Below are 26657 nucleotides of genomic sequence, written 5' to 3' on the forward strand. Positions count from 1 at the left end.
ACCCTGTAGGTTTGATGTTATTACAAGCTGTGTTTTTACTAGGTCGGTTAGAGAATTTTGTACTCTAGTGCAAAGTAAATGGTGGTAACGGTTAAACATAATCTTGGATTCCGAGATAATTATTTATTTGCCCTTCTAAATTATTGAATGTATTCTCTACTAGAAAAAATGTCCGTGTGTTACAACGGGTAAAGTCTATTTTAATCTTATTATATGGTTTAGTTAAGATGAAATTTAGTGTGGGAGTTCGCTTGGATATATATATTTTTAGAAAATCATGAGCTGCAGTTAGGAATCCGATCGTCTTATGTTAGCATACGAGTTTTTTTAAACATATTTCTTATACGATTCCTTCTGTATTACCAAAAGTGAACGATCTTAAAAACCGACTCAAATATGGATATGTATTCCAAAAGTAAACATACTTAAAAACCGACTCATACACGGATGACGTACTAAAATACCGGCAAAAACATCTTTAATTTTTATAATAGTATATTTGGCCCTCATAAAATTGGCTCCCCTTTTATTGTCTCTTTTTTCTCAACTTTTTTTATTTGCCCTTGAGTGGTTCTTCATTTAAATTTTTCAAAAAATGCCCATCTTACCCCTGCATGAATAGTAGAATCTAATAAATTATTTTCTTTAAACGGAAAAAAAATAAAATTGGGATATGGTATCATAAGTATATCTTTTATTCGTTGCATATATGTAAATTTAAAAAAAATCGTAATAGTGTTATTTTCTTTAATTAACATGTGTCATCCAAACAACACATATTGATGAATAAAATTATGAACATACAGTTTTAGTTTCATTAATGAGAATTTTTTTAAAAAAAAGGGCAGATTATGAATTTATTTGGAATGTGTGGTACCCTCATACCAGATGGGAATAAAAAGGGTAATAATGAAAAAGGTGTTAAGAAATTCTTGAGATCATAATAATTAGTTGGTGCATCATTACCAGTTCAATTACACTCTTCATCAAGCATCATAATTATGAATTTTGTAAGTGATAACAAAATATTTGCCATGAGAGAGCACCTCTTGTGAACTACCAAGGGCAAAAAAAAATACTTTTATGGTTCTTTGGGCAAATAAAGAAGAATAGTTAAAAATGAAGGGTGATGTCACAATAAAGGGAAAGAGAGTTTCCGAGAGAAAATAAGGGACTAAGTCAACTTCCACGAAAAATAAAGAATTTACTCTTGGCTTTCCTTCCTTTTATTAATTTAACGTATAAAAAGTAACATTTGAAGCATGACGATGAGATAAATACTAAAACCATTTCGGATATTTTTGTCCTTTTTGGAACAAATATTGAATGTTGAGTAAGGATTGTATTATAGTCTTAGGCCCAGTTATTTTCTTCAACTCCAAACTTCAACTTACTCATTTTTCGTTAACACGTTGTTCAAACTGTTAAATGGTGTATATTTTATAATAAAAGTTTATATAAGTTGTTTAAAAAAATCAAATAAATCTATTTTTAAATTTTTATAATAGTTAATACTTAATAATCACATGCTAATGAGTTTTCTCGTTTCACGTGCGCTACAAATCTCTCTCTAAAGTCATGGAAAGAACGCTGCACAAACTACATGTAATATAGAACGCATTGCTCTATGTGTCTCTCTGTCCCAGAAACTCTTGCATGCATTCATAACTAAAAATTGTTACATTTTAGGATGGAAAGAACGGTATTTATTAAAAACTCAGAAAATATATAATATTTACTTTCTACTTTATAGAATAGTGAATTGATGTTTGTTTGACATAATTGTTCCTTGATTTACTAATCAAACAACTTTAGATGGGTGGGGATAACACAAATGAGAAGATTATGGTTGTTCAACATAATTGGCTAACATCAACCAGAGGGTGGCCAAGTACAAAAGGTTTATGGGTCCTAAAATACCTTATATTGCATATCTTAATCCATTCTTATTCTAGCACGGTACTAGGAAAACATTTCATGACTAACTACATCCTCAGAGGATTGTATAGAAGATTGATATTTTTTAGGTTAATTGGATACATGCCATTATAAATTTGATGTGTTTTGAGATATGCCATTATAATTTGTGTATTTGGATCAGTGCCACTACAATTTGCATGTAAGTTGAAACCTGCCACTAGTCTACGTATTTTAGCCGTATTGGACATAATTGCCCCCGTCTTCCTCCTCCATCTCTCCTTTCTGTGTAACACCAGCCGAAGCCTTCTTCCCCACCTCCGGCGGAGTGCTGCCTCGCAGTGACGTAGTCCCCGGCGACACCATGCGACCCCTCCGCGCGGTGAGACGATGACCAGGAATCCGGCGGCGGAGAGGTATTGCGCGGCTGCCCGCCGCCGGGAGACGGCGCCGGGGAAGAACTTTTGAAGTTGATGAGGCCGGCCACGATGGAGCTCCGCCACCGGTCGTGCGCAGCTACGCCCGAGCCTCCCTGTCACGGATCCACCGACGCCGTCTAGCCGGAGCAGTGGTGCATCCTGGCCCGAGCTCCGCCGCAAGTGGCTTCGCCCAGATCCAGATAAAGCGAGAGAGGGGGCGCCGAATCCACCGAGAGCTGGCCGGAGCCTCGTCCGCTCCGAGCTCCGCCGAATCTTGAGCTGGCGTCCGCTCGTCCACCTCGTGTCGCCGGCTTCGTCTGCTCATCCTCGTGTCGCCAGCGTCCTGCCGTCTTCCATTCGTCCTCGCGCCACTGGCGGGACCATGGCCGTGGCGACGTGGTGGTGGACGACCACTGCCGCCGTCTACTGCAACGCCACCACCGCCTCCTCCTACCTGCCCGTTGTCTGCCGCGCCTTGGCGACGCCGACGAGACTAGCCCCAGATGCTGGTGAGAGGCACCACACCAAGCTCCACCGGCAGCATATATCTAATTAACCCACAAAAGGATTAATTAGAGAGTGAGTGAGAAAGAGCTCCTGCTGCTCCTGCTCTACCGAGGCAACTGAGAGTCTGAGACTGAGGAGAGAGGTTGAAGATGAGGGTATTTCCGTCACATATATGTAAAATATGTATGTCAATGGCACCATTACAATTTCAGACAAATACCAATAGCATAGTTCTAAATATATGAATAGTAGTGGTAAATTTCAAAATTAAAAAATTTGTAATGTCATATATCTAATTAACCATATTTGATAATCTTTGAATGCGAACTAAGGGTAGAGCCACCATTTCTTCATCCATTATATCTATGGCATTAATCTCAATATATCCCGTGCCTCATGGGATCATGCTTGTGTCGGTGCTTTGGATCCACTGAGTCTACTTCTCTTCCTCAATGATATAACAGGACATATACGAGCTTTTGACAAAGGTAGTAAAATGACATGTCCCGCTCAAATGTTAAGCCCTTGAATATCTTGGTCATTGAAGTGGGGTAGGGTGCTTTAAGTTTCTTGATAATTAGTCCGATGATTGGATATCTGACAATGATTGTGACAATACTATGTTTAATAAAACAACCAACAAACAAGATAAATGATCAATGAAAATTTTCAAATACGGCAATCTGAAACAAGTCATATATAGAAGGAAAAATGATGAGGGTGCCTAAAGCAACAAGTGAACTTGACAAGATAAATGAGTATACATAGAAAATTTGAGGAGATAAATATAGACTGTGTTCGGCACCTCTTTTTCCCAACCCCTCTCCCTCGTTTTCCACGCGCACACTTTTTAAACTGCTAAACTGTGTGTTTTTGCAAAAAGTTTCTATACAAGAGTTATTTAAAAAATCAAATTAATCCATTTTTGAAAAAAAATAGCTAATACTTAACTAATCACGCGCTAATGAAACGCTCCGTTTTTCGTGTGTACCGTTCCGATTGGGAAAAAGGATGCCGAACACAGCCATAGTTGGCAAGGCATCCACCAAAAAAAAAATATTGGGCTTTCATGTTTTGGTGAAAAGTGCTCATTTTGATCGTCATATCCTACCTTAGTATAAAGTTGATATCTGCTAACTCATAAAGCTTAATATGCAAGTGTGCCAGATCATCACCCATATCCATTTTTTCTATAAAGTTAAGACCCAAAGCTGAAACCTCAGTATTCCACGTCATCGCTAATTCTTAGCCGTTCGATCGGTGGATGAGATCGCATATGAACCGGTGGATAAGAAGGTCCCCGGGTGAGATGTTGAGCAGTGCGTTTATGCATGAGTTAATTTAGAATGCATGTAACGCAAGCATGTATGGGTGAGATGTTGAGCAGTGTGTTTATGATTAGAGGCCATGGGCCATGGTTACTGCCATTTATTCTCCTTCTAAGTCTCTATTAATTCTTCTAGATTTTTTAATAATCACATACATGTAACTGAACAGAACCAACGCCATTTGAGAGGTTATTGGTTCGATATGGAAATGAAAATTGGTCACATATTGGTTTAATCTAAATGCAGATATATGCAGTAGACCCACCCGATTCCTTTTGAGCAAATACAATTTCAATTTACTAGGCATTTCCATCAGTTATCTATACACAAAGATTAGTCTTAGAATACTACAACAGAAAGTATCTCATGTATTTCCGCAGCAATATCAAACCACCTTTATTTTACTTTTCAACGATCAATCCAATATGATATAAATTGTTATAAACCCCACCATCTTAATTATTTGTAGCTTTTTTCAATAGTTGATTAAAACTGAAAATTATACAAGTGTAGCTATTATTTCTTCTAATATCATACAAAAACTCCCGCAACAATGCGCGGGGTTTCATCTAGTCTTACTATAAAGTTAATGCACACTAACTACTAAAGCTCAATATGCAAGTGTACCACATCATCACCCACTAGCAATTATTATCTAAAATGTTTTAGATCACATGCAACTGTGCCATATCATCACCCACTAGCAATTATTATCTAGAGTATTTTAAATATCATTCAAACATGACATATCATTTACAATTTTATTGTATTTTTAGAACTCAATACGTAAGCAATGTCATATCATTATCTCCACATTATTTTCATATTATTTAGACATATGCATCTAACATTTTCTATAATGTATAACATACATTCATCCACATATCTCGCGGTAAGATAGGATAAGCAAAGATTATTGCTTTCTTATGTCCTCCTTATTTTGACTTTCAATATTGCAAGCAATTTGTAGTAAATGAGAAAGATAACTATAACTTCGATGAGCAAACTTGTTTCATCTATGCACTAGTACCAACACTATTTGCATGGCTTTTTGTTAACAACGGATACCTCGTGCTCCACATGGCTGTTGGCCCCGCCTACCAGTTGATATGCCAATTTTTGTTGAGAAGTAATTTTTATGTACAAGTCATTTAAAGCCGTTGCATGTGAACCAATATATAGCCATCTTAACATGCAAGCGCAGTAATCCCACGTGAAAAACATAACGAACCACTACATTTCAATCGAATAGGGTATATTTAGTGACAATCAATAGCACATAATTCATTTTTTTGAATACGTCGATAAAAAAAGAATAGAGGGAGTATATGATATTATTGAGCTAAACTAAGATTAGTTCAAATACTCATCTTAAAACTCCTTAGAAATTAATGTAGAATTGATATTTCGTTTGTTCCAAAGTGCTATCGCGCATGGAAAGCAAGTCAAGGCGAGGGAACACCTGCTCCCATTCTTCGGAAACTCGAGGTTATTCGCGCAAAATCTCCTCCCGTCGGTCGCCCGAGCTCTGACCTAGGGTTCCGGCGACTCCCATGGCCGGCCGCCACCGTAACCCGCCGCCCCCATCCTTCCCTCGCGGCGGCGGCGGGGGCGTGGGCAGGGGCCACCACCCGCCTCCTCCCTCGCTCCACCACCACCGCCTCCCGCCGCCTCATCACCTCGACGACTTCCGGGAGCCGCCGCTGCTCCCCCCGCACCACCGCCTCGACGACTTCCGCGAGCCGCACCACCTGCCGCCCCCGCACCACCACCACCACCTCGACGAATTCGGCGAGCCGCCGCGCCACCACGTGTTCGCGGGCCACGGCGGCGGCGCCGGGCCCCCCCCGGCGCCGCACGTCGTGGCGGCGCTGGAGGAGCGGCTCGGCGCGGAGATCGAGGAGGCGCACGTGCTGCTCGGCCAGAACCAGCGGCTGGCCGCGACGCACGTGGCGCTCGTGCAGGAGGTCTCCGCCGTGCGGCACGAGCTCGGCCGCACCGCTCGCGGCCTTGCCGCTGCCCAGGAGGAAGGCGAACTCCGTCTTCGCGAGGTGCGATGCTTTTCTGATGCGCTGATTTTGTCTCTGTTTTTTTTCCCACTAAATCCTTATGAGAAGAATCGATCTATAGCACAGAATCCTGATGCTTATCCATTGCATATATTTGGTCTGTTTAGTTCGGCAAAACTATAAATTCCTCTTGCAAATTTAGTTCCAACTTTGACTTCCTGACTCAATTGCGCTAAAATTTTATTGCGGTGGGTCTGTTTGAAGTGATTATGCAAGCATAATAACCAATGTCGTCTATTTTGGAACCCTCTAAATTTTGCTTTGTGAAATACTAGGTGCATGATAATGCGGGTCTGTTTGAAGCGATTATGTTAGCATAAGAACTTATGTTGTCTATTTTGGAACCCTCTAAATTTTGCGTTGGGAAATACTGCATGATAGTCGGAGCCAGTGGTATACTGTATTTGCCTTGCATTGTGCCTTTGTTTGCAAAGGTGAGGGATTCAGTGAGAAGAAAATTGGAAAGAGGGCAGTGTAGGTACGGTAGGGTTAAGGGCTGGGCTTGCAAGCAGAGCCACTACAATCCATCGTATTCTTGTTTTGGTAGTCTTGCAAGCAGAACCACTACAATCCATCATATTCTTGTTTTGGTAGTCTTCATCCACCTTAGTGTTGTTTCCATCCGTCTCCCCCTATGCTGATAATGCACGGAGCTGAAGGTCAGCACTTAGAAGTGCAATGCCCGTAACTCCATAAGATGTGCGAATATCCACATTCATGAATCCTGGGTATGGATTTTATTCACATACAAGGTGAACCGTGAACTGCTCACTTCATTTGAAGTCATCTTATTCTTCTCCCTCTTGCAAGATTGGTAAGCAATGGAAATGCGGCAGGGAGGGAGATAATGACGAGTGAGAAACTAAGAATAGAGTGGAGATGGCAGCAAGCTAGAGTAGACAAGGCGCATGTTTATGCCTTTTCGATGCCAAGCACAATAACTTTCCCCTTCGGATGCCAAGTTTGCACAACATTTGTCCACAAGGGAAAATGTTCATTTTAATATTTGACAAATATGCAACATGTCATGGCTAAGTTCTAGATTTTCTTAGTGATACACTGAAATTTGCATATCATAATTAATGAGTGGATTTAAACAGCACAGAGCGTTCTCCCTATAAATCCAGAATTTTCTCTATGCATGTGTTTAGTTGGAGGGATTTTGGTGGGTTGGGAGGGGGCCAACCCATTTTTGTAGGTGTTTGGTTGAAGGACTAGGTGGAACGGGATGAAACCAAAAAGGAATATTCCATCAATATTTGGGATGAGACGGTCCGCCAGAAATGGCCGGACCGCGCCTATCCACTTCACCCGCGCACGTCACGTGACCCACACATACCTCCATCCATACGGTGACCTTATCCTTCCCAGCCAGAGTCTATTTTTTCCCTGTTTTTACCCACCCAGTGAGAGCGATGCAACAGGAGCGAGAGTGGCGATGGTAGCGTGCGCGCCGTCAGCAACGGCCGCCACTCCTTCCTCCTCCCTCCTCCATCCTGCGTGTGGCCGAGCCGGTGGCTGCCGCGTGCACGCAAGTCAGCAACGGCCATGGCTCCTTCCTCCCTCCATCATGCGTGTGGGCGAGCTGCCGGCGGCCACGTGCACAAGAGTCAGTGACGGCTGCGGCTCCTTCATCCTCCCTTCTCGCATCCTCTTGCTCGTTGCTGCTGCTTGTCCTCGCATCCTCTCTCGTCAACTGCTACGAGCTGAATTCTGGAGCTGAGGAGCAGAGCTAGCTTGGCTGTGATGCTTGATTCGTGATTTTCGATTTCTGATAGTGGATAGACATCACCAAAGAGAAAGACATCTACGTATATGCAAATTAATAGCTCTAGCAGCTCTACCAGTATATTCAACATGATATATAGTTGTGAAAATATGTGACGGTGGATTGACATCACAAAAGAGGGCATTTTTGTTAGAAAAAAAAAAAGCTCGGTGTGAGAGGTAACCTCACTAACTCAATGTGAGGAGGTATCTCTATCCAACTATCCCAACTCCATCCCTCCATCCCTCCATCCAAACAGGTGATAGGACCATTCCATCCCTTTTTATCCCTCAAACCAAACAAAAAAATAGGGTTCATTCCCATCCCTCAAACCAAACAGAAAATAAATGACAGGGATGGACCTAACCCATCTCACCTCGCCCTCAAACCAAACACATGTTATACGAAAACTCTGTTTATTGGAGCTGTGTAAGTATTTTCACACTGCTTGATATGATGTTTGAAACTTCTGGTCGTACAATGGCATATGTAATTCTTTCTCCCAAAAAAAAATCTTAACTGATCTGTTCTTAATATCTTATTTCCTTCTATTTTCCCCAATTATTTCCACATATCATCTTAATCCACTGCCTTTAAATACATCATACTTAAATGCATATTTTGTGTTGAGTATAGGTTCAAAGCTGCATATCTGAGTGAGAAAGGTTCATTGAAATTTTCAGTTGAAGAGAAACTGCATTGTTTGGTAATATTTTCAAATGTGGTCATGTCAAGCTTATGTCTCTTTAACCCAAAGCTATCTGACTTAGTGAGCTAGTAGGTTAGTTCTGCCCATGCCAAGTAAAATTGACTTGTGCCTTTTTGGATTGTAACATCAGAAATAATTTTAATAGGTCTATGAGAGGTCAATGAAGATGGAGGCAGAGCTGCGAGCAGTAGAGGAAATGAGGGCAGAGCTTGCACAGGTTCACCTCGACATTCAGAAGTTGGGTGCAGCAAGGCAGGAACTCATGGGTCAGGTCCAGGGGTTCACCCAGGACTTGGCTCGATCAGCAGTGGACCTGCAGCAGGTGGCTGCGTTAAAAGCTGAGATCCAGGAGATAAGGCATGAAACACAACATTTGAGGTAGAGCCTTGTTAATTTCATATGCACTTTCAGTGTTCTGAAAGAGAGCGATGTGTATTTTTAGTCTTTTTGCAAAAATATAATCTGTATATGCAAATTTGTTGGTGTTATCTATTTCCCACTGAATCATCTTAGCTATCTCCTTTGCACTTGTGAGAAAACAATCCATCGCTGTTTTGTTTTGCCATTCTCTTGGTTCTATGAACTCTTTTGGTTTGTCTGGTCAAGTTACGATCTATTATAATTAAAATTTGAAATGGAATGAGCTCTTTTTTTTTTTGTCCAAAATGAATTCCAGTTACCCCTGGAGTAGTAGAGAGAGTGAAATTCCAAGAATAACCTTATGTTTTTCAACCTTATATGGTTGTATTATTTGACCTGCAGATCTGGCATTGAGGTTGAGAAGAAAGGATATGCCGAGAGCTATGAGCAGGGACAAGAGATGCAGAAGAAATTGATATCAGTGGCTTCTGAAGTGGAGAAGCTTCGAGCTGAGGCCGAGAAGAGGTCACGAGCTGCTGTGTCTGGAGGCAATCAAGGTACTTAACAAACTCTGGATGCTTATTTTTCTCTAGTACTCTTTTTAGTGGTTCGGGACCATCCGTGTTATGCAGGGATACTTAATGTTTTGAAATCAGATCATGTCCACCAAAGGGCATAATTTGTAAGGTTGACCATGTAGTTTAAATCTCTTTCCGTGTTGCACATCTGGAATATAACTTCATCATGACATGGTGCTCCCATCCTGCAGTGTACGTCGGAGGCTATGGGAATCCTAAGGCCGCATATGCCGCAAATCCTTATAATGCTGGATACAACATAAATCAAGTATGTCTCTTATTCTTTGTTTCCGCAATACCTATTTGCATATTCTTTCATCCTCATTTCTTGCTACTTTTGAAGCCACATCCCCAGGCAAACACTGCTGATTCCGGCTCCCAGTTTGGGCCTGGTTCAACGCACGCTCCCTGGGGTGCCTATGACATGCAGAGAGCTACTGGACGGAGATGATTTTTTTTTTCAGGTGTGTTCAGCAAATTACAAAAGCATACTTTTCTGGGACAAACCTAACAGCTTTCATGCAATGGTGAATCATGAATGTATTACTTACTAGTATACTCTACTGTGAGTTGTGCTGTACATGTATTACCTCCGTTTCAAAATGTTGCAACCTAGGACGTGATCTATCCTAATACAACAAATCTAGACAAAAGTTCTATCCAGATTTGTCGCAACCTAGGACGTGATCTATCCTAATACAACAAATCTAGACAAAAGTTCTATCCAGATTTGTCGTTCTACGATGGGTCAGATCTGTCAAATCCCATGATGCTGATGGAGACTGCAGATTTGCGTCGATGTGCATTTTCCACGCTAGAGGCATCCATTTCTGGCGCAGCAATCTCTTTCGATCGATCTATGGACGAGTGCGGGCGAGATTCGTTGAGAAACATAATGGATGAATTGTGATGTCGGAATTCCTGTACAGGAACAGTCACGCTGCAGGAATTGGAGGAATTGTGAAGATTTGTGCAAACAATAAGGTTTCACAGGAGGAAAAAATGAGAGTTAAACTTGTGAATTATCCCATTAAACAACGCGGTGTTTTATTCTTCATCATTGTGACCATACGTCAAATTCGACAACTAATCTTGTGGGCCAAATAAGCATTTTGAATTCTGAGCAGACAATGACGCTACTTATGCATTCAACAGGAAAGCACACAAAGACGTTATGGAACAGAATCATCAATCAATAAGCACATCATTAGAGAAAGCACACAAATACGTTACGGAAGGGAATCATCAATCAATAAGCACATCATTAGCGAAAGAATTTGGTACATAAATAACTTTACATTCGAAAGGCATCATCATGAATGGCCAAAGCTTTTAGTCTACTGTCTAATCTGCTGCCAGGAAAACATGTATACTGATCACAAGTTACTAAAACATGTACAAGGTAGAACAAAGAACATACCAGTCATACGGCCTAAACAACTCCAAAAGGACCAAAAATCATGGCAGTCCCAAACCAAATTACAGATTTTAGCAGCGCAAATCTAGATTTTCAACTAGCATTTGGCGGTTTATGCTTGCGGAAAGACTTTGTTTGGCGGGATATTTTCACGCCTCTCCACGTAGGCAGCCGGGAACCATCCTGCCACCCCCTTGCATTCTCCTTCGGCCCAACCATTCGGAGCAATCTAGAGCAGATACAAATGAAAAGGCAATTAGATGGTAAATTTGGATTGAGGTCTTAATGCACTAGACAATTCAGCACCATTGTTTGTTGGACCAATCGATTCAACCCTACCCAATTTTGTACATCATCTGGTTATTCCCTCGTTGATTGACTAAGCTAATTTATTCCTGAGAGAAGGTCAATCACTAGCTACTACATGATCAGGACAAGCCTCCAGAGACTAATTGGTTCCATTGCCAGAGGAAGTAAGGCACTAATTGGTCATCTAGTCTAGAGACTATTGAAAATCACTTAAGATTCTTTCTGCGGGCAATGGGGGCAGTGATTAAACTGATTATCACACTACTTCGCAGATGAAATGATTATTAGGACACTGACCTGACGAACAACGACATAATCACCAACAATTAAACTCAACTCCTTTTCTGTGGTACCATTGAAGTTATGCACCGCCTGCAGCAACAAGAAGGTTTAATGCACATGACATGTAAAATATGGTATAATTGCTTGGTAATGTCAGTTACTCATGTTAACCTCAGCAAGGAAGTACTGGGCCTTCTCAGCACGCTTATGGGAATGAATAGTAGGCGGTGCAGATTCTCTCTTTTGCTTTTCAGAGGACATCTAGAAATAAGAATTATGCAAAATTCAGAAATGCAAGAGATTTTGACAGTTTACATGATAAGCAGAGTGAAAATTCTACCTCAGCTTCAACATCATCAAGTATAGCAGCTAACCTCAAATGAAATAACTTTTCTGCTTCTACCTTCAACAGGATAAGTGACAAAGGATAAGAATCAAATGAAACAACTCAATGGTGATAGATGAATTATATGCTAGAGGCAGGCAACATTACCATGCCAACCAGGCGCTGAAGAGTTATCCTTTGCTGCTGAGATTCAACAGCGGCAAGTGCAGCAGCAGCTTCCTTTCCTAACACAGCCATGCTTGCTTTGTGCTCTATCATTTTAGATTCAGACTGTTGAAGCTTCGTAGTGTGCTCAGCAAGTGGAGCTTCTCGTACCCGTTGCTTCCTTCTAGCAATTTCAGCAGACTGTATGACAAACAAGAGGGTTAAGATACATAATGGGGAAAAGTATTCTATTAAGCATAGAAGTAGCAATAGTAAGATTGCTTGCTTGCAATATGGAACAAGTTGCTAATACATACAAGGATCTCAGCTTCATGTCTCATCCGGCTATAACGTTGTGCAAGACCACGAGCATCTTCCAGGGGAGCGCCTGCAGCCATAGCCCTCAATGGATCTATAGTCTGAAATTCAAAATAAATGGAAGTATATTTGTAAAATACATTGAAGGACCAATGCAATGCTACAGATCTTAAATCTCTAGAGATCTTAAATTGAAGGCTAAGCCCCAGTATGCACTGAAAAAGAATGACAAAAACTGCATCTTCAAAATAATGGTGAATTGGTGATCGCTTGCATGACAACTATATAAATCACGTGCACCAAAAGGTAAAGGGAAAATGTTGTATGGTGTTTTATTTCCAGGCTTAGATCAATAGACCTAGAAAATTGTGTCTAAGAGAGAAGACAGGGAAAAAATTGGGACCAGCCGGTGAGACATCATTACTGCTTGGTTTTAATGCACCGACAAGTTTCCAATTATTGAATAGGATGAACCAGCATAAAAATTCGGATTCCACAATCATCAGCCTAAAGGACTTCCAGCATATTCAATATGCTGGACTGTAAATGAGATCTCTAGTGGTCCCTTCCATCAGTACACTTTTAGGATATACTCCAATGTAAAGATATGAACTGGATGAGATCCATCAGTATATACATATCTAGGCTTGAGTATGCATGTGCACTTCTCAGCACATAAACATTTCATTGCAAATTCCAGTACATTCTCTCTACTCCAGCCTAAGTGATTGAGTGCTAGGCTGACTGCATTATGTTGGTGATATAACAAAAAAAGGACAGTTATTTCTTGCTATGGCCCAAAAAGTCGCTAGGCGCCAGATGGTTGGAAGAGCAAGTGCCTAGTGAATAGGGGCACCAATATGCAGTCTAGGCAGCTCCTAGAACCAAGTTGACTAGCGGCTTCCAACCAATTAGCAAGCATATGACATACAAGAAAGATACTAGAACATCAATATAAAAATACTAGAGCCCTCAAGGCTGGGCAGCAGCATAATGCACCATCAAATGCCAAATTGAGGCAGCTACCCTGTGCCTAGCACCGACTTTTAGAACACTGGTAGTAGCAAGGCTCTTTTTGTAGACTAGTAGCTCCTCGTACAGCTACCGGAGAGATACACCTATCTATTGAGGCATACAAGAATAACAAAAGAAGGGTTCAAAATACCATATATATGTACATACTAAGAAAAACCACCGATTGACAACATAAATGAAGGGTACAGAGAAATAAACATTACTGTGCACAAGCCAGCAAAATTTGTCTGTGAGAGAACAGTACTAATTAACATCCAAAAAAGTTACCTGAGAAGATAAAATTCTATTAAATTCTTCGTACTCTTTCTCAACATTTCTTAGAGCACCTCCATACAGAGATGCTGCTTTTGCAAGGGCTTCATCACTAGCACTACTTTCACCTCCATATCTATAACAATCCTCTGAAAATTTTGTTCCTGTGACCAAAAGAAAGAAAAATGTATACCGGTATCACTCGTAAGATGTTGAATTTGGGGGGATTCGAGCAGATCATGCAATGCTATTCTTTTTGAAAAAGGATTCCTTGCATACATTTTTAACCATTGCCTTGTCTTCACAAAAAAGGTCTCAGGCTCAAGAAATTCAAATTTTTATTTGATAGTCATATTCTTTTGTCACATATTCATCCTCTGATTTTGCAAGTTGAGAGAATATTTCTCAATTCCCAAAAGCCCCTTCACAACATTTACTGGCAGCCCAATCAAAAAGTGGTAATAAATATTATCAAGTTAGCAGGATCCGATAATCGATGTTTCCATTCTAGTACATTTAGCTAAAGATAGCACCATTCATGATGAGCACGTCCTACTCCTATTATGATGTCATCACATGGTTTTTGTGGGCATTGTCATTCCTCGTTTTCCCATTGGTGTTCTGGCCACATGAAACATGATAAATCATGCTCTCAGACAAAGAAGGTGAAGTTTAGAAGTTTGGATCAGGTGATTTTACAGCCAGCTCATCCCTCAAATTAAACACCTCATATTCTGGAAGGTAGAGAGGTTCTATCATCTGATCCTCATTAATATTCCCACCATTCAAGCATAAAAATGATGGAAAAGCATGCAAATCCAAACATGCCATAATAAGCTAACAGAGGATGGAAGGCATGAACCACATACCCACTTCAACATGCCTGATTCCAATAGAAACCAAACCTTCAGCCGCTCGAACAATGTCCTTTTGGAAATCCTGTTAGCATATATGCACGCATTGAGTTTAATAACTGAAAATGGAATTCTTGGGAAGTATTTCACGTAATCATGCAAATATTCTCTTCTGTATTAATGTCTTAAAAACATTGTGTAATGAACTGAATAAATCAGACATGTCAAATGAAATACACCAGCAATATATCAATAACATAAATGCAAGATTAATTTGCTGCCAGCTGATCATATTACATAGGTATGTATTTTATGCTATCTGCAATTCTCCTTCCTTACCCTTCCAGAACGAGTAGAAGTGTACAATTTCTCAAGCTGTTGATGTCTCTGTAATTCAACTTCATCAATTACAACAGCGTCTGAATGTTCATAGCCCGTAGTACTGAACTGCTTTATCACAGCCTGAAATGTAAACATGTAAGCAAAGAAGACTTGACCATGAATATAGCACATGAAGCACTAGCAGACACTTCCAAGAAGAAAATATTTAGTCATTTACAGAGAGCGGCATGGTTTTATAAGTGACAACTAAGCCAAATTAAAGCTTCCCATGGATATAATTGCACTATGACAATTGTATCAAATTGTCAATTGGGCGACCGAGCCTAATAAAGGAAGGTTAACGTACGTGATGTCTTCCATTTGTAAGAATCGCGAACATACCCGACCGACAGACTGAGTAACTTGGATAAAAACTAAAATTACACATAATGTTAATGTATACAAGCATATGTTGCCCCTCATTACAAAATTACTCCTGTATTAAGAGTAAATTCCACAAAACTACATATACTTTGACCAAAACATCGCAAAAATACAGATTTAACACCAAATTTTTCACATAACTACAGATTTAATACCAAGTATCATAAAACTACAGATTTTAGAGTTTAAACCCTTAACACTAATGTTATCTTCAAGCTATAAAATGTTGTAGTTTTGTGATTATACTGGTGCTAAACTTGTAGTTTTGTGACAATGTTGCTATTAAATCTGTAGTTTGTGATACTTTATCTTAATGGTTACACTCTGGTGGAAAATATATTTAATCTAAAATCAGTAACAATCTAACAGCTGGCAAACAGAACGGGAAACTATATCTAAAAAGGATAAAAAATAGCTCTTAGTTTCACATTTCAACCACCACCCAGAGAACAGCTCAGGCGATACAAGAATAGTAATTCACAGCTTAAATCTGATATCCCAGGGACAATAAATTCCTGCAACAGCGAGCCATCTCGTCGCCATTTCTATTTGGTTTTCTCATGGCGCAGAACCCTCCGACTAAATCCAAAACGGAAACGGAGAAATCGCACCCGCTACAAAATTAACCATTCCTTCCCCCTAACAAACACTGAGACTGAAGGGCCCCAGATCTGGGATCCGAACCTGCTGCTGCTTGGCGACCTGCTCCTTGAACTTGCTCGCCTGTTTCCTCAGCACATCCATCCCTCTCCCTCCCCTTCCCTCACTGAAGCGGACGTCGTGCTGCGACCGAGACGAGGAAGAAGCGAAGCGGGGGTTGGGGGAAGAGCGCGAAGGTAGTAGGGCTAACCCTAATCCTCGCTAGTTAGAAACGGAGGAGGAGGAGGAACTGGAAGCGCGAGGGGGCGGCGAGGAAGGAAGAGGTTGGCCGTGTGGCGGCCGGCGACGCGGCGGGCGCTCGGCGAACGGAGGAGGCGGGGCGGCGGAGCGAGAGCAGAGACAGACAGAGAGCGAGCGCGAGAGCCGAGAGAGGGAGCGACCCCGATGCGAGAGAGAGGAGCAGTTGGGCCGGAGCCTGCCCGGATGGGTGGATGGGATGGCCACCAACCAAACAATTTTTCTTTTTTCTTTTTGGTAGAACTAGAAAGAAAACAAATTTTAATACTCCCTCCATTCCAGGTTTTAACACGTTTTTGATGATTTTAGTGAAAGTCATACTACTCTAAGTTTAACTAATTTTGTACAAAAAGTAGTACTCATATTTTTAACCCAAGACTAATATATTATAAAAATTTATTCAATTATAGATTTAATGAAACTATGATGATATTATAAATATTATTTTTTTCCTCAAATTTAGAGTAGTTTGACTTTGAACAAAGTTAAAACGTCTTATAACCTGAAACGGAGGGAGTAGTACTAAACCATTTACAGATATACTAGTAGTACAAAGTTATTGAAAATAAAGAAAATATTTACAAAAATTATTTGAAAAGGTGCTACTAGTACTTTAATTTTTAAGTAAATTGCATCAGCGGTACACGAACGTGTTAGGTAAGTGTAATCTAGTGTATGAACTTGTAAAATGCTCGTTTTGGTACATAAAGTTATCTTGCATGTGCAAACTAAGGTCAAAAGGACATTACATAACTAATTTTGTTGATTTATGTGCTAATTAGGATACTACGTAAACATATACTCCCTCCATTTCGCAATGCAAGTCATTCTAGCATTTTCCACATTCATATTGATGTTAATGAATTTAGACAGATATAAATGCTAGAATGACTTACACTGTGAAACAGATGAAGTGTATGAGAAGGTTGCTACTTAGACATACACATGTTCAATAAAAAAGATAGAATGAGATATAGTGATGTAAAGAAAGATATAAAAAAACCGAGCAATGATACAAGGATTAGAAACAAACAAAATTCAAAATAAAGTAGAGAACAAATTTATAAATATTGCATGTTTTATGTATACTCACTATATGTATCCATGCCACATCCTAATCAACATCAGCTATGTAAAATTAACCTTGCCAAGCTATTTTGGACCTAGTTCGCACGGATCAGATAAGTTTGTGTATCAAAACGAGCATTTTGCAAGTTCATGTACTAAATTGCACCTACCTAATAAGTTTATGTACCACCAATACAATTTACTCTTAATTTTTTTATCCCAATGTGAAATTTAAATTTTTAAAAATATTTTTTTATCGCAGTTTGAAATTTAAATTTTTAGAATACACTTCTCTAGGCTTTCGAAGACTGCAACTATTTTATTTTTAAAATCCGGATTTTTCAACCACACGATAAAACGTGTGTTATCTAATTTATATATATTTATTAATATGTATATTTTATCTTAGAGCATATGTAAATGAGTAAACCTAACTCTCACATTGTAGGATTGAACATAAAATATCAAGGCAGCCTTGGTAGAAACACCAAAAACCAAATTCTTTTTTCCGAAATTAAAAAAACCCTCAAACTTGATGGAGATGTGTCGGTCAAATAGATCAAAGCCGGTCAAACCGCAATGAAGTCGTCACGAAAATGCTCACCCTCGGACAACCAGCGGGGTGGAGAAAAATCGGACATTGTCTGCCACTGCAGCATGCCAGCATGCAAAGAATCTTTTCTTTTCTTATTTCTTCAAAATATTTTTTATCGTAAACTATTTATCTAATCTACGATCTGATTGCACCACTAAATTCGTTACAATTAAATCTTTACAACAAGACCACACATAATTATATTTCGACAAAAAAATATTTTAATTTTTTTACTGATTTTTTTAATGTTGCATGTGGTCTCTTTTGATGTTTCAACCAATAGTTTTATAATGTTTCAGCTAGTGTACTCATGATGTTTCACTGTGTATGGATCAAATGTTGCAGTGGAACGCGCCGTTGCAATAAATCACCCACATATTTTGGAAACCCTATATTAAGAGAATTTGGTTTATTTTTTGTTCCACAAAAAATGTTTCACCTAGTGCACTCACAATGTTCCACTATGTATAGATCTAATGTTGCAGTGAACTGAAATATTTCATTGCAATAAAAAAACCCACATATTTTGGAAACCTCCTATTAAGGGAATTCGTTTCATTTTTTGTTTCACCGAAAAATGTTCCACCTAGTGTACTTATAATGTTTCACTGTGTATAGATCTAATATTGCAGTGAACTAAAACATTCTTCCGCTATTTGCTGAAACATTGTTTTTATATAAGGTGAAACAACACCAGATTTAAACGAGTGAAACATTTTCGATCTACTTAATGAAACAATTCCGATATACCTGGTGGAACATCGTGCAACATTTAAAAATAATTCAATAGTAAGCACCAGGCGGTTTCCTGTTGCTCGATCTAGTGACGGTAGCGCGGAGGAGGAGGGAGGAAGGGGTGGTAGAGGCTACGTTTTGGGTCGCCACCTAAATCTCTTGCGCGGGGTGCACAAGGTTCTAGAGATCCTATAATCCACCACTCACAACCTAATTTACAAATTTCAACTCAAAAGTGAAGTTTTAATATGCTCAACTTTTTTTTTTGCTCTTTGCAAACCTTTTTGTGTTCTCTTAAGAAACACTTTCAAATTGCTTTGATATATTTCCGAACGAAACTCAAACAAAATTAAAACTCACACTACTAGAAAAATAATTTATCACAAAAAAAATCGTAGCATCAATGCTAAAATTGTGGCAATAGATACATGTTGCCACAATCTTAAAATCGTTACTAGCCGTGGTAATAAATAGCGTGGTAATAGGTTATTGCAACGATTTTTATTTAGTTGTAATAAATTTTGATATTGCCATAAAATGTATGTGACAAAAAATATATATTGCAACACTTCACATCGTTGCAATAAATAACTATAGCCACCACTCCATGTGTGGCATTAGTTCTACGTACCAAATTAAATGTTTCAATATTAATTTATCATTCTACCTATTTTTTTTTGATATCTTGTCATGGCTAGGATTTAAACCCAAGATCTCTCCCTCACGCGTGCTCTCCATGACCAACTCACCTACACATCAATTTTGTTTAAAAATGCATATAATTCTATTTGAGACTTCCTAACTGAGATTTGAATCATGAATTTGAGTATTTAAAAGATTTCGAATGAAAAATTTAAGTTGTAGATCTCATCGAGAGCTATAAATTTCATATAAAATTCGTCCTAATCTATATCCATATGAAAAGAATAAGTTAAATTATGAGATGCTAATTTTTTTATTGCAACGAATTTGTTGATCATGGCAATAGAAAATAGTGAAAAGTACCATGTACTATGTAAATTGCCACAAAAATTAAATTTGTGGCAATAGAACATGTTTTTTTTTTGCAATAGTAACGTTTTTTGTGGTGATAGCTCATTTCCTATTGCAACAAAAATACTAAATAAAACAATGGTTGTAAATCGTTGCAACAAAGTATAGTTATTTGCCACAGAAAAATTATCATTGTGATAGTACAATATATTGCCACAAATTATTTGGATCATGATTTGGATAAGTATCTTAAGAGAAAAATCAGTTTAAAAATAGTTTTGCACGTAAATCGGGCGCTGACGTCATGCTGACGTCAGCGTCCGATTTTTCCCTAAAGCATCGGACGTCCGACGCGTAGCCCTCTCCAAGTCGTCAGTCTCTTCGCCAGCTTGCTGTTGTTGTCACTACCTTCGGTCTGCCTGCTCCTATGGTGTACGCTAGACCGTTGGGATGTAAAGAAAACCACATTTATTTCATCAAATTGTGTTTGCAAAGTGCATCTAAAGCACTTCTCTCTTAACTCATGAATTAGAATTGAAACCCCGATATGACCGGAGAGGTATCGATCTTCGCTAGACTAAGGTGCCTTTTCTACGTTGAAATTGTCTTCATTAGATGAAGGGGACCTCAGTATTCGATGGTGCTGTTATGATTGAAAGATTCTTCTCTAGGTCTTTGATGATCGAACATGTCTTTAATGGTCAGGGGTTGGGAACACATCTCCAACATCCGGCAACCAAATTTTCTCTACCAGAAAGTCGATATATTCTAGTCTTAAACCCTCATCTGTTTATACCACAATGTGGCTTCCTCTAACCATGAATCCAACTAGAACTAGGACTTCTAATCACCAGCAAACCTACTAAACCAGGGAAGCAGTATCCCCATACAACTCCACACTCCAATCTTTTTAAACTTGGACTCCAATCCAAATTTAATTACTCTCTCCATACGCACACAACACTATATGTATGCCATATGAAAAACTTCACCTCCACACGCATTGTTCTCTAGCTTGAGCATCTAGCGTGATATTCTCGATCGTCTAGACCTCAACTTCTACCAAGTGTAGCCTCAATCCATCACCGGCTATACTCTCATAGCCTCAAGCAACACCTACACATGGAAAAAAACTTCATATGTGAGTACAATCTCGCACCAGCTTGACTTACATCAGCACACAATAATATCACATATGAATATAAACCATCTATAAGTCACAAACATGAAGAAAATCTATAAATTTCACGACATCAACCCAAAATCGACTCCAACCCAAAGTCTGTCAATCTGACTGTCGGCAACACGGTCAGACCATCCAATCACCACTGACCTGATCGGCCTCCTAGAGCTGATTGAACTATTCACCGTCCGAAAACTCGACACACCGTATTTTCCAAAACACTCACCTTTTGATAATTTGTTCAGCACATAGATTAAATCAACACCTTAATTTCACACGCATGACACATAAAAGTCAGTACTTCTTATTTTTCTTTTATCTATTCTCTCAATATATGTCTATTTTGCCGTAATTTATCTACTATTAAAACTGCTCTTGTAGTAAAAATAGAGCTGCGCGGTTGGAAACTTCAGTTGTGGTAAATCGAAGACGGCAACTGTTTAGATTTCTACCATGAAACATGTCATACGCTTGGCAAAAATGTATAGCAAGTGTTTCGTAATCTATCTATCTATCTATCTATCTATCTATCTATCTATTATATACTAAAAGTCCATTAAACTTCCTATAAACGCTCTCAAGCCGCCACGTGGCACTTCTACAAACGCTCCTAGGCCGCCACGTGGCAATGTCTAATCTCACCGTCGATTTTCACTTAAATCGGTGGACTCGATAATTTGGACCATTAGATTAGATTAGATGCATTTTATTTAAAAAGAAACTAATACCTTACTATTCACCGGAAAAAGAAAACAAATTAAACTGATTTTAGTCCTCCACCGTACCCCGCGCGGACATATGCATTCATCCCTGTATATACGTATGTACAGGTAACGTACTAACGTACATACGTAAGAATAGAAAACAATGAATCTTACCTTAGATTAGATGTATTTTATTTAAAAAGAAACTCATACCTTACTTCACCGGAAAAAGAAAACAAAAACACTTACTTCACCGGAAAAAGAAAACAAAAACACGAGTACTCCATATGTACGTACATACGTAGGAATAAAAAACAATGGATATATTACCTATTGTTTATTTAAAGAAAAAAACTATGCACGGACTTACTGTAAAAAAACAAACAAAAAACATACGTGTGTAGTACCATAAAAAATCGATTATCTTTAAAATAGAGTTTTCTAATATTTAAAGATAAAATCTATTATTATATAAATTTAAGAAAATATCACTGCTGATTTTTAATTAAATTGGTGAACCAAATAGTTTAAACCATTAGATATATTTTATTTTAAAAACTAATAACTTATTACGCTGTGTACGTATACGGGAGAACTATATAACAATTAAGCTAGAAAAAGAAAAAAAACATAAGTAATCCCTACGTGCATACGACTTGGAAAAATAAATAAAGCTTAACCGCTATCCATCGAAAGTTCGGAACAAAGAAAAATCTACTCACGGTGGTCTTTTGAAATAGTATTTTCAAAATCCTTTACTATAAAAACAAAAAAAAGTATCATTCGAAAAAGATCGATGGTCTTTTGAAATAGTATTATCTACTATTTAAAGATAAATATATTACTCTACAAATTTACGTAAATATACGTAGTTAAACTAAATCTATATTATAAATATGAAATATCCCATCAATGATCTTTGTTCGTTCGATCTTACATACAAGGCTGATATATATAATAATTAATGTTTTGATAATTTCTTATTTCACATCATATTTTAGGGTGTCAAATATCACTCGACAAATATACAATACTGATTTAAATTTACATTTGTGAAAATGAAAACAACACAATTTAGTTGTTTCATTTTACACCGTTAGATTAATTGTTTCTCCTGTATACGGATATATGAGAAATATATAACTGTTGACCGGAAAAAGTACTCCGTACGTACATATGGTTGAAAAAAATAATAATGCTTATTGTTTGCCGGAATAACATAAAACGTATTTATGATAAAGCCCAAAAAATCGGCAGTCCTTAAAAAATAATTTTCTACAATTTAAAGATAAAAATATAATAATCTTCAAATTTACACCAATGTAAATATAAAATATCCAATCAATGCTTTTAAGCATTCTATCTTTTAAATTATTTTAAAATTATATATCTAATTTGTGATCCGGTTGTATTCCTTTAAATAAATAAACTACTAATATCTATAGCCATAAATACATCACAAATATGGAGCTGGCATGTAATAATTAATGTTATGATAATAATTTCACATCATATTTTAGGTGTGAAAAACACTTGACAAATATACAACACTAATTTAAATGTACATATGTATTCTCCAAATTACTAAAGGTGTCTCATGTGATTAGAAACAATAGATGTGGAAAACAAACCGGACATTGAACGAACATGCACTACAGTATACATATTTGTCAAAATATGATACGGTACTTTGGAGATTATCGTGGTAATATTTAGAAAATCACTGTCTTGGTTACATATAAATTCTTCTATTGTTTTGGGATAAAATTTACCTCCTTCGATTTATGTGACAGGGGGAATATAAGTAATATAAGTCTATCTTTGATCAAATGAAGTAGTATCATTAGTTATATTTTTAATAGAAAATATATTTCATTAATATATAATAAAATTAAAATGTTACCTAAAGTCATCTATAGCATACAAAACAAAAAATGTTATATAAAGTTTGGAAACTCCAAAAATTTTTTAAAAAAATCACACACAATATAAATAGATATGAACTAACTCTATTATTGGGACATATTTTTCTAATAAATTTGAGGATATAAAGGTTCAAGTAATACGCCCAACAGTTATTAACAAACATACGTTTAAAATAGAGTAAAACAATATTTCAAAAATATCATCCACACATAAACATTCATAATAATAAAATTTCAAACAAGATTAAACAACATGCTCACGCGTATGCACGGGCTACTTCCTAGTTTCGTTTAATAGCCAAACTTAAGTATAATCACCATACTATAACAACAAGGGGTGAGATTACCTCCACAACCCTATACATATATTGAAAATACTAATTCAATAAATATTATATTAAATTAAGCAAGTACTGAAAAACACAACTTAACATATACATATCTGGATATATTAGTAGTGAGAAAACTAAAGCATATACACAATTTACTTGTATTACTATATACTACTTCTAAAAAAAAAGTCGTCACCACCACCACCACTGACATGTTAACCATAATAATATCAATATAACTCGTGAGTACTACGTTGCTTTATCCTGCAATGGTGTGGAGTACTCTCTCCCTCCCAAAATATAAGCAATTTTTGGTAGATATGATACTTCTTAGGAGTCTGTCCAGATTCATAGTCCTAGGAGTGTCACATCCCCTCAAAATCCCTTATATTTTAGGGTTAATTAGATCCATGCCATCGTAAATATGCCTTATTGAAAAAATGCCACTACTCTTCATATTATCAGTTGGGTGCCACTGAAAATTTATAAAATTGGAACCATGCCACTCCTGTCACTTTTTTTCGTCCTCCTATCTCACGTCGCCATCCTCCCCGTCAAGTCGCCATCCTCATCGTCACCTTTCCACACCAGAGTCGGAGCTCCTATCCCCGCCATTGGAGTCGGAGCTCCTGTCGCCGGAGCAGAGAGGTGCAGGGCCGCGGGGCGACGACCTTAGGCGCGCCGGCGTCAACGTCGGTGAAGGGAGGAGGGGAGAGACATCAACTCCACCGCGCCGCCGGCCATCGACCATCGATTTCCCCTTGTAGCCGCCGGCCAACCGCCAGATCCGCGTCACCAGAGAAGAGCTCGAGGTTGTCCACCACCAGATCCACGCCGTCGTGGTGGGTGGTGTTGATGGTGGTGGTGGGCCTGGTGGCGGCGGTGGCAGAGTGTGGGTGCTGGCAGGGCAAGACGGCAACGATCACGGCGGAGAACGGGAGCAGATGCTGGTGGATGAGACGAGGAGAGCTCTGTGTCCGCGGCCTCCAGCAGCGTTACGCGGCTCGGCCTCCTCCCTGGCACGGAAGAAAGAAGCGGAGGGGAGGTTGTCGCTGTGCCCGGGCAGCAGCTCCTCATCTCTCCCGTCACCGCCACCACGCCCCATGCTCCAACCTGTTGTCGCTTGAGCCCGTCGACGCTGAACGGGCAAGCGGCGGGACAGATGAATGACGGTGGGACCTCGGCGGCTCGGTGGTGGCTTCTCTCTCACCAGATCTGGACAGAGATCCTAACCCGTCATCGTCGCGCTCATCGACGAGCTTGAGCAGATGCGCGTCCCGCTCACTGCCGCCCTCGCCGAGGAGCTATCCTCCTATCCCGTTCCTTCCCCATCCGCTGTGCCCTCCTCCTCCGGCTCCCTCTTCGACTGTCCACGATCACCGCGTAGAGTCGTCGCCGTCCACGACCACCAGCTAGCCTTCCCGGAGCTCGCTGGTAGCCTCTGGCGTAGGCGTGCTGCTTGCAGTGGCATCTACCCGAAGTAGATGAAGGCACCATTGATAGAAAATATGACGGAGACGACAGAAATCATGATGGAGTGGCATTGTTCTAATTTTAGAAGATTGCAGTGGCATCTACCCGATTTCATGAATAGTAGTGACATTTTTTTCAATATGGCATATTTACGATGGTATGATCCAGTTAACCCATTTTAGGACGGAGGGAGTAGGTGTGTATTAATAGTGTTTAACTGCTCTTGCTACAAGATAGTCCTTTATTTTTCCATTAATTTGCTTCTTGCCATCATGATTAAAAAAACTCACAAACTATTTAGTTTCTTTTAGTTTAAAATGAGATAGACAACATAATTTAGTAACAAGTACATACTTTATAATCATATAACATCTGAAAAAAAAAATCTAGCAATGCCTTTTTTTTTTTGCCTTTTAAGATCAAGTCTTGTTTTTACCAAGTTGAAGCTAATATTTTTTTTTCAACGAGGATGCACGAGATATGTTTTCTATTTTGAATAATCCGTTACAACATATGAATATTTGGCTAGTACATTATACGATAAGAAAGATACTTAAATTGTGTTCTTTCCTTCCCTTTCCCAACTTCTACCACTCGTTTTTCGCACATATGCTTTCTAAACCGATGATTTTTTTTGCAAAATTTTTCTATAGAAAAGTTGTTTTAAAAATCATATTAATCTATTTTATAAGTTTTTTAAGCTAATACTTAATTAATCATATGCTAAAGGAATGCTCCATGTTACATACCGAAGGATTAGTTACCAACCTACCATACCGAACACAACGTTAGGCTGAGTTTGTTCTGACGGTCACTCAACACATCACTAATTAAGTATATTAATTTTTTTAAAAATAAATCAATATGATTTTCCAAGTAATTTTTCTATAATTATTTTCACAAATAATATATCGTTTAGCAGTTAAAAACCTGTGTGTGAAAAAAAGAATAATTAAAAGCTGAGAGAGGGGAGAAACGAACGCAAGATGTGTTTAGTTCGCGCCAAAATTAGTAGTTTGGTTGAAACTGGAACGATGTGATAGAAAAGTTAAAAGTTTGTGTGTATATGAAAGTTTTGATATGATGGAAAAGTTGAAAGTTTCAAGAAAAATTTAGAAATAAACTCGGCCTTACATTTGGGGCCATAAAATTGCATGTTTATCCATCCTCCACAACTCTTCTCTCTCCCACCGATCTGATTGTGCTGTGCGCTTGTTCAGCTGTGCTGCTCGGTTTTTGCTCGCTATGTGCACGAAAAAAGATCCCAAAAATTATATTGGTCCATTTTATATCTTCAACCAGTTGTAAACACTAAACAGCTGTAGTAATAAGTGGGCTTAAACCTCAAAAATGGCTACACAAGCCCAAGCGATCC

General features: G+C 38.8%; 2 protein-coding genes across 2 annotated transcripts; one reads left to right on the forward strand and one right to left on the reverse strand.

The window, feature by feature from the left end:
* The first annotated feature begins 5622 nt into the window (after nt 1-5622).
* On the forward strand, nt 5623-10210 carry LOC127779492 (protein FLX-like 1). The gene is made up of 5 exons (XM_052306284.1): nt 5623-6222; nt 8863-9095; nt 9480-9634; nt 9847-9923; nt 9999-10210. The coding sequence occupies exons 1-5, from the start codon at nt 5725-5727 to the stop codon at nt 10104-10106; spliced, it is 1071 nt and encodes a 356-aa protein (XP_052162244.1). The 5' UTR covers nt 5623-5724; the 3' UTR covers nt 10107-10210.
* Nucleotides 10211-10884: 674 nt separating this feature from the next.
* LOC127779493 (SH3 domain-containing protein 3) lies at nt 10885-16440 on the reverse strand. The gene is made up of 10 exons (XM_052306285.1): nt 16062-16440; nt 14952-15074; nt 14628-14697; nt 13774-13922; nt 12471-12572; nt 12157-12354; nt 12004-12066; nt 11835-11924; nt 11679-11753; nt 10885-11301 (listed from the first exon to the last, which is right to left on the reverse strand). The coding sequence occupies exons 1-10, from the start codon at nt 16119-16121 to the stop codon at nt 11185-11187; spliced, it is 1047 nt and encodes a 348-aa protein (XP_052162245.1). The 5' UTR covers nt 16122-16440; the 3' UTR covers nt 10885-11184.
* Nucleotides 16441-26657: the final 10217 nt, after the last annotated feature.

Source organism: Oryza glaberrima, chromosome 7 (assembly GCF_000147395.1).
Source record: "Oryza glaberrima chromosome 7, OglaRS2, whole genome shotgun sequence".
NCBI lineage: Eukaryota > Viridiplantae > Streptophyta > Magnoliopsida > Poales > Poaceae > Oryza > Oryza glaberrima.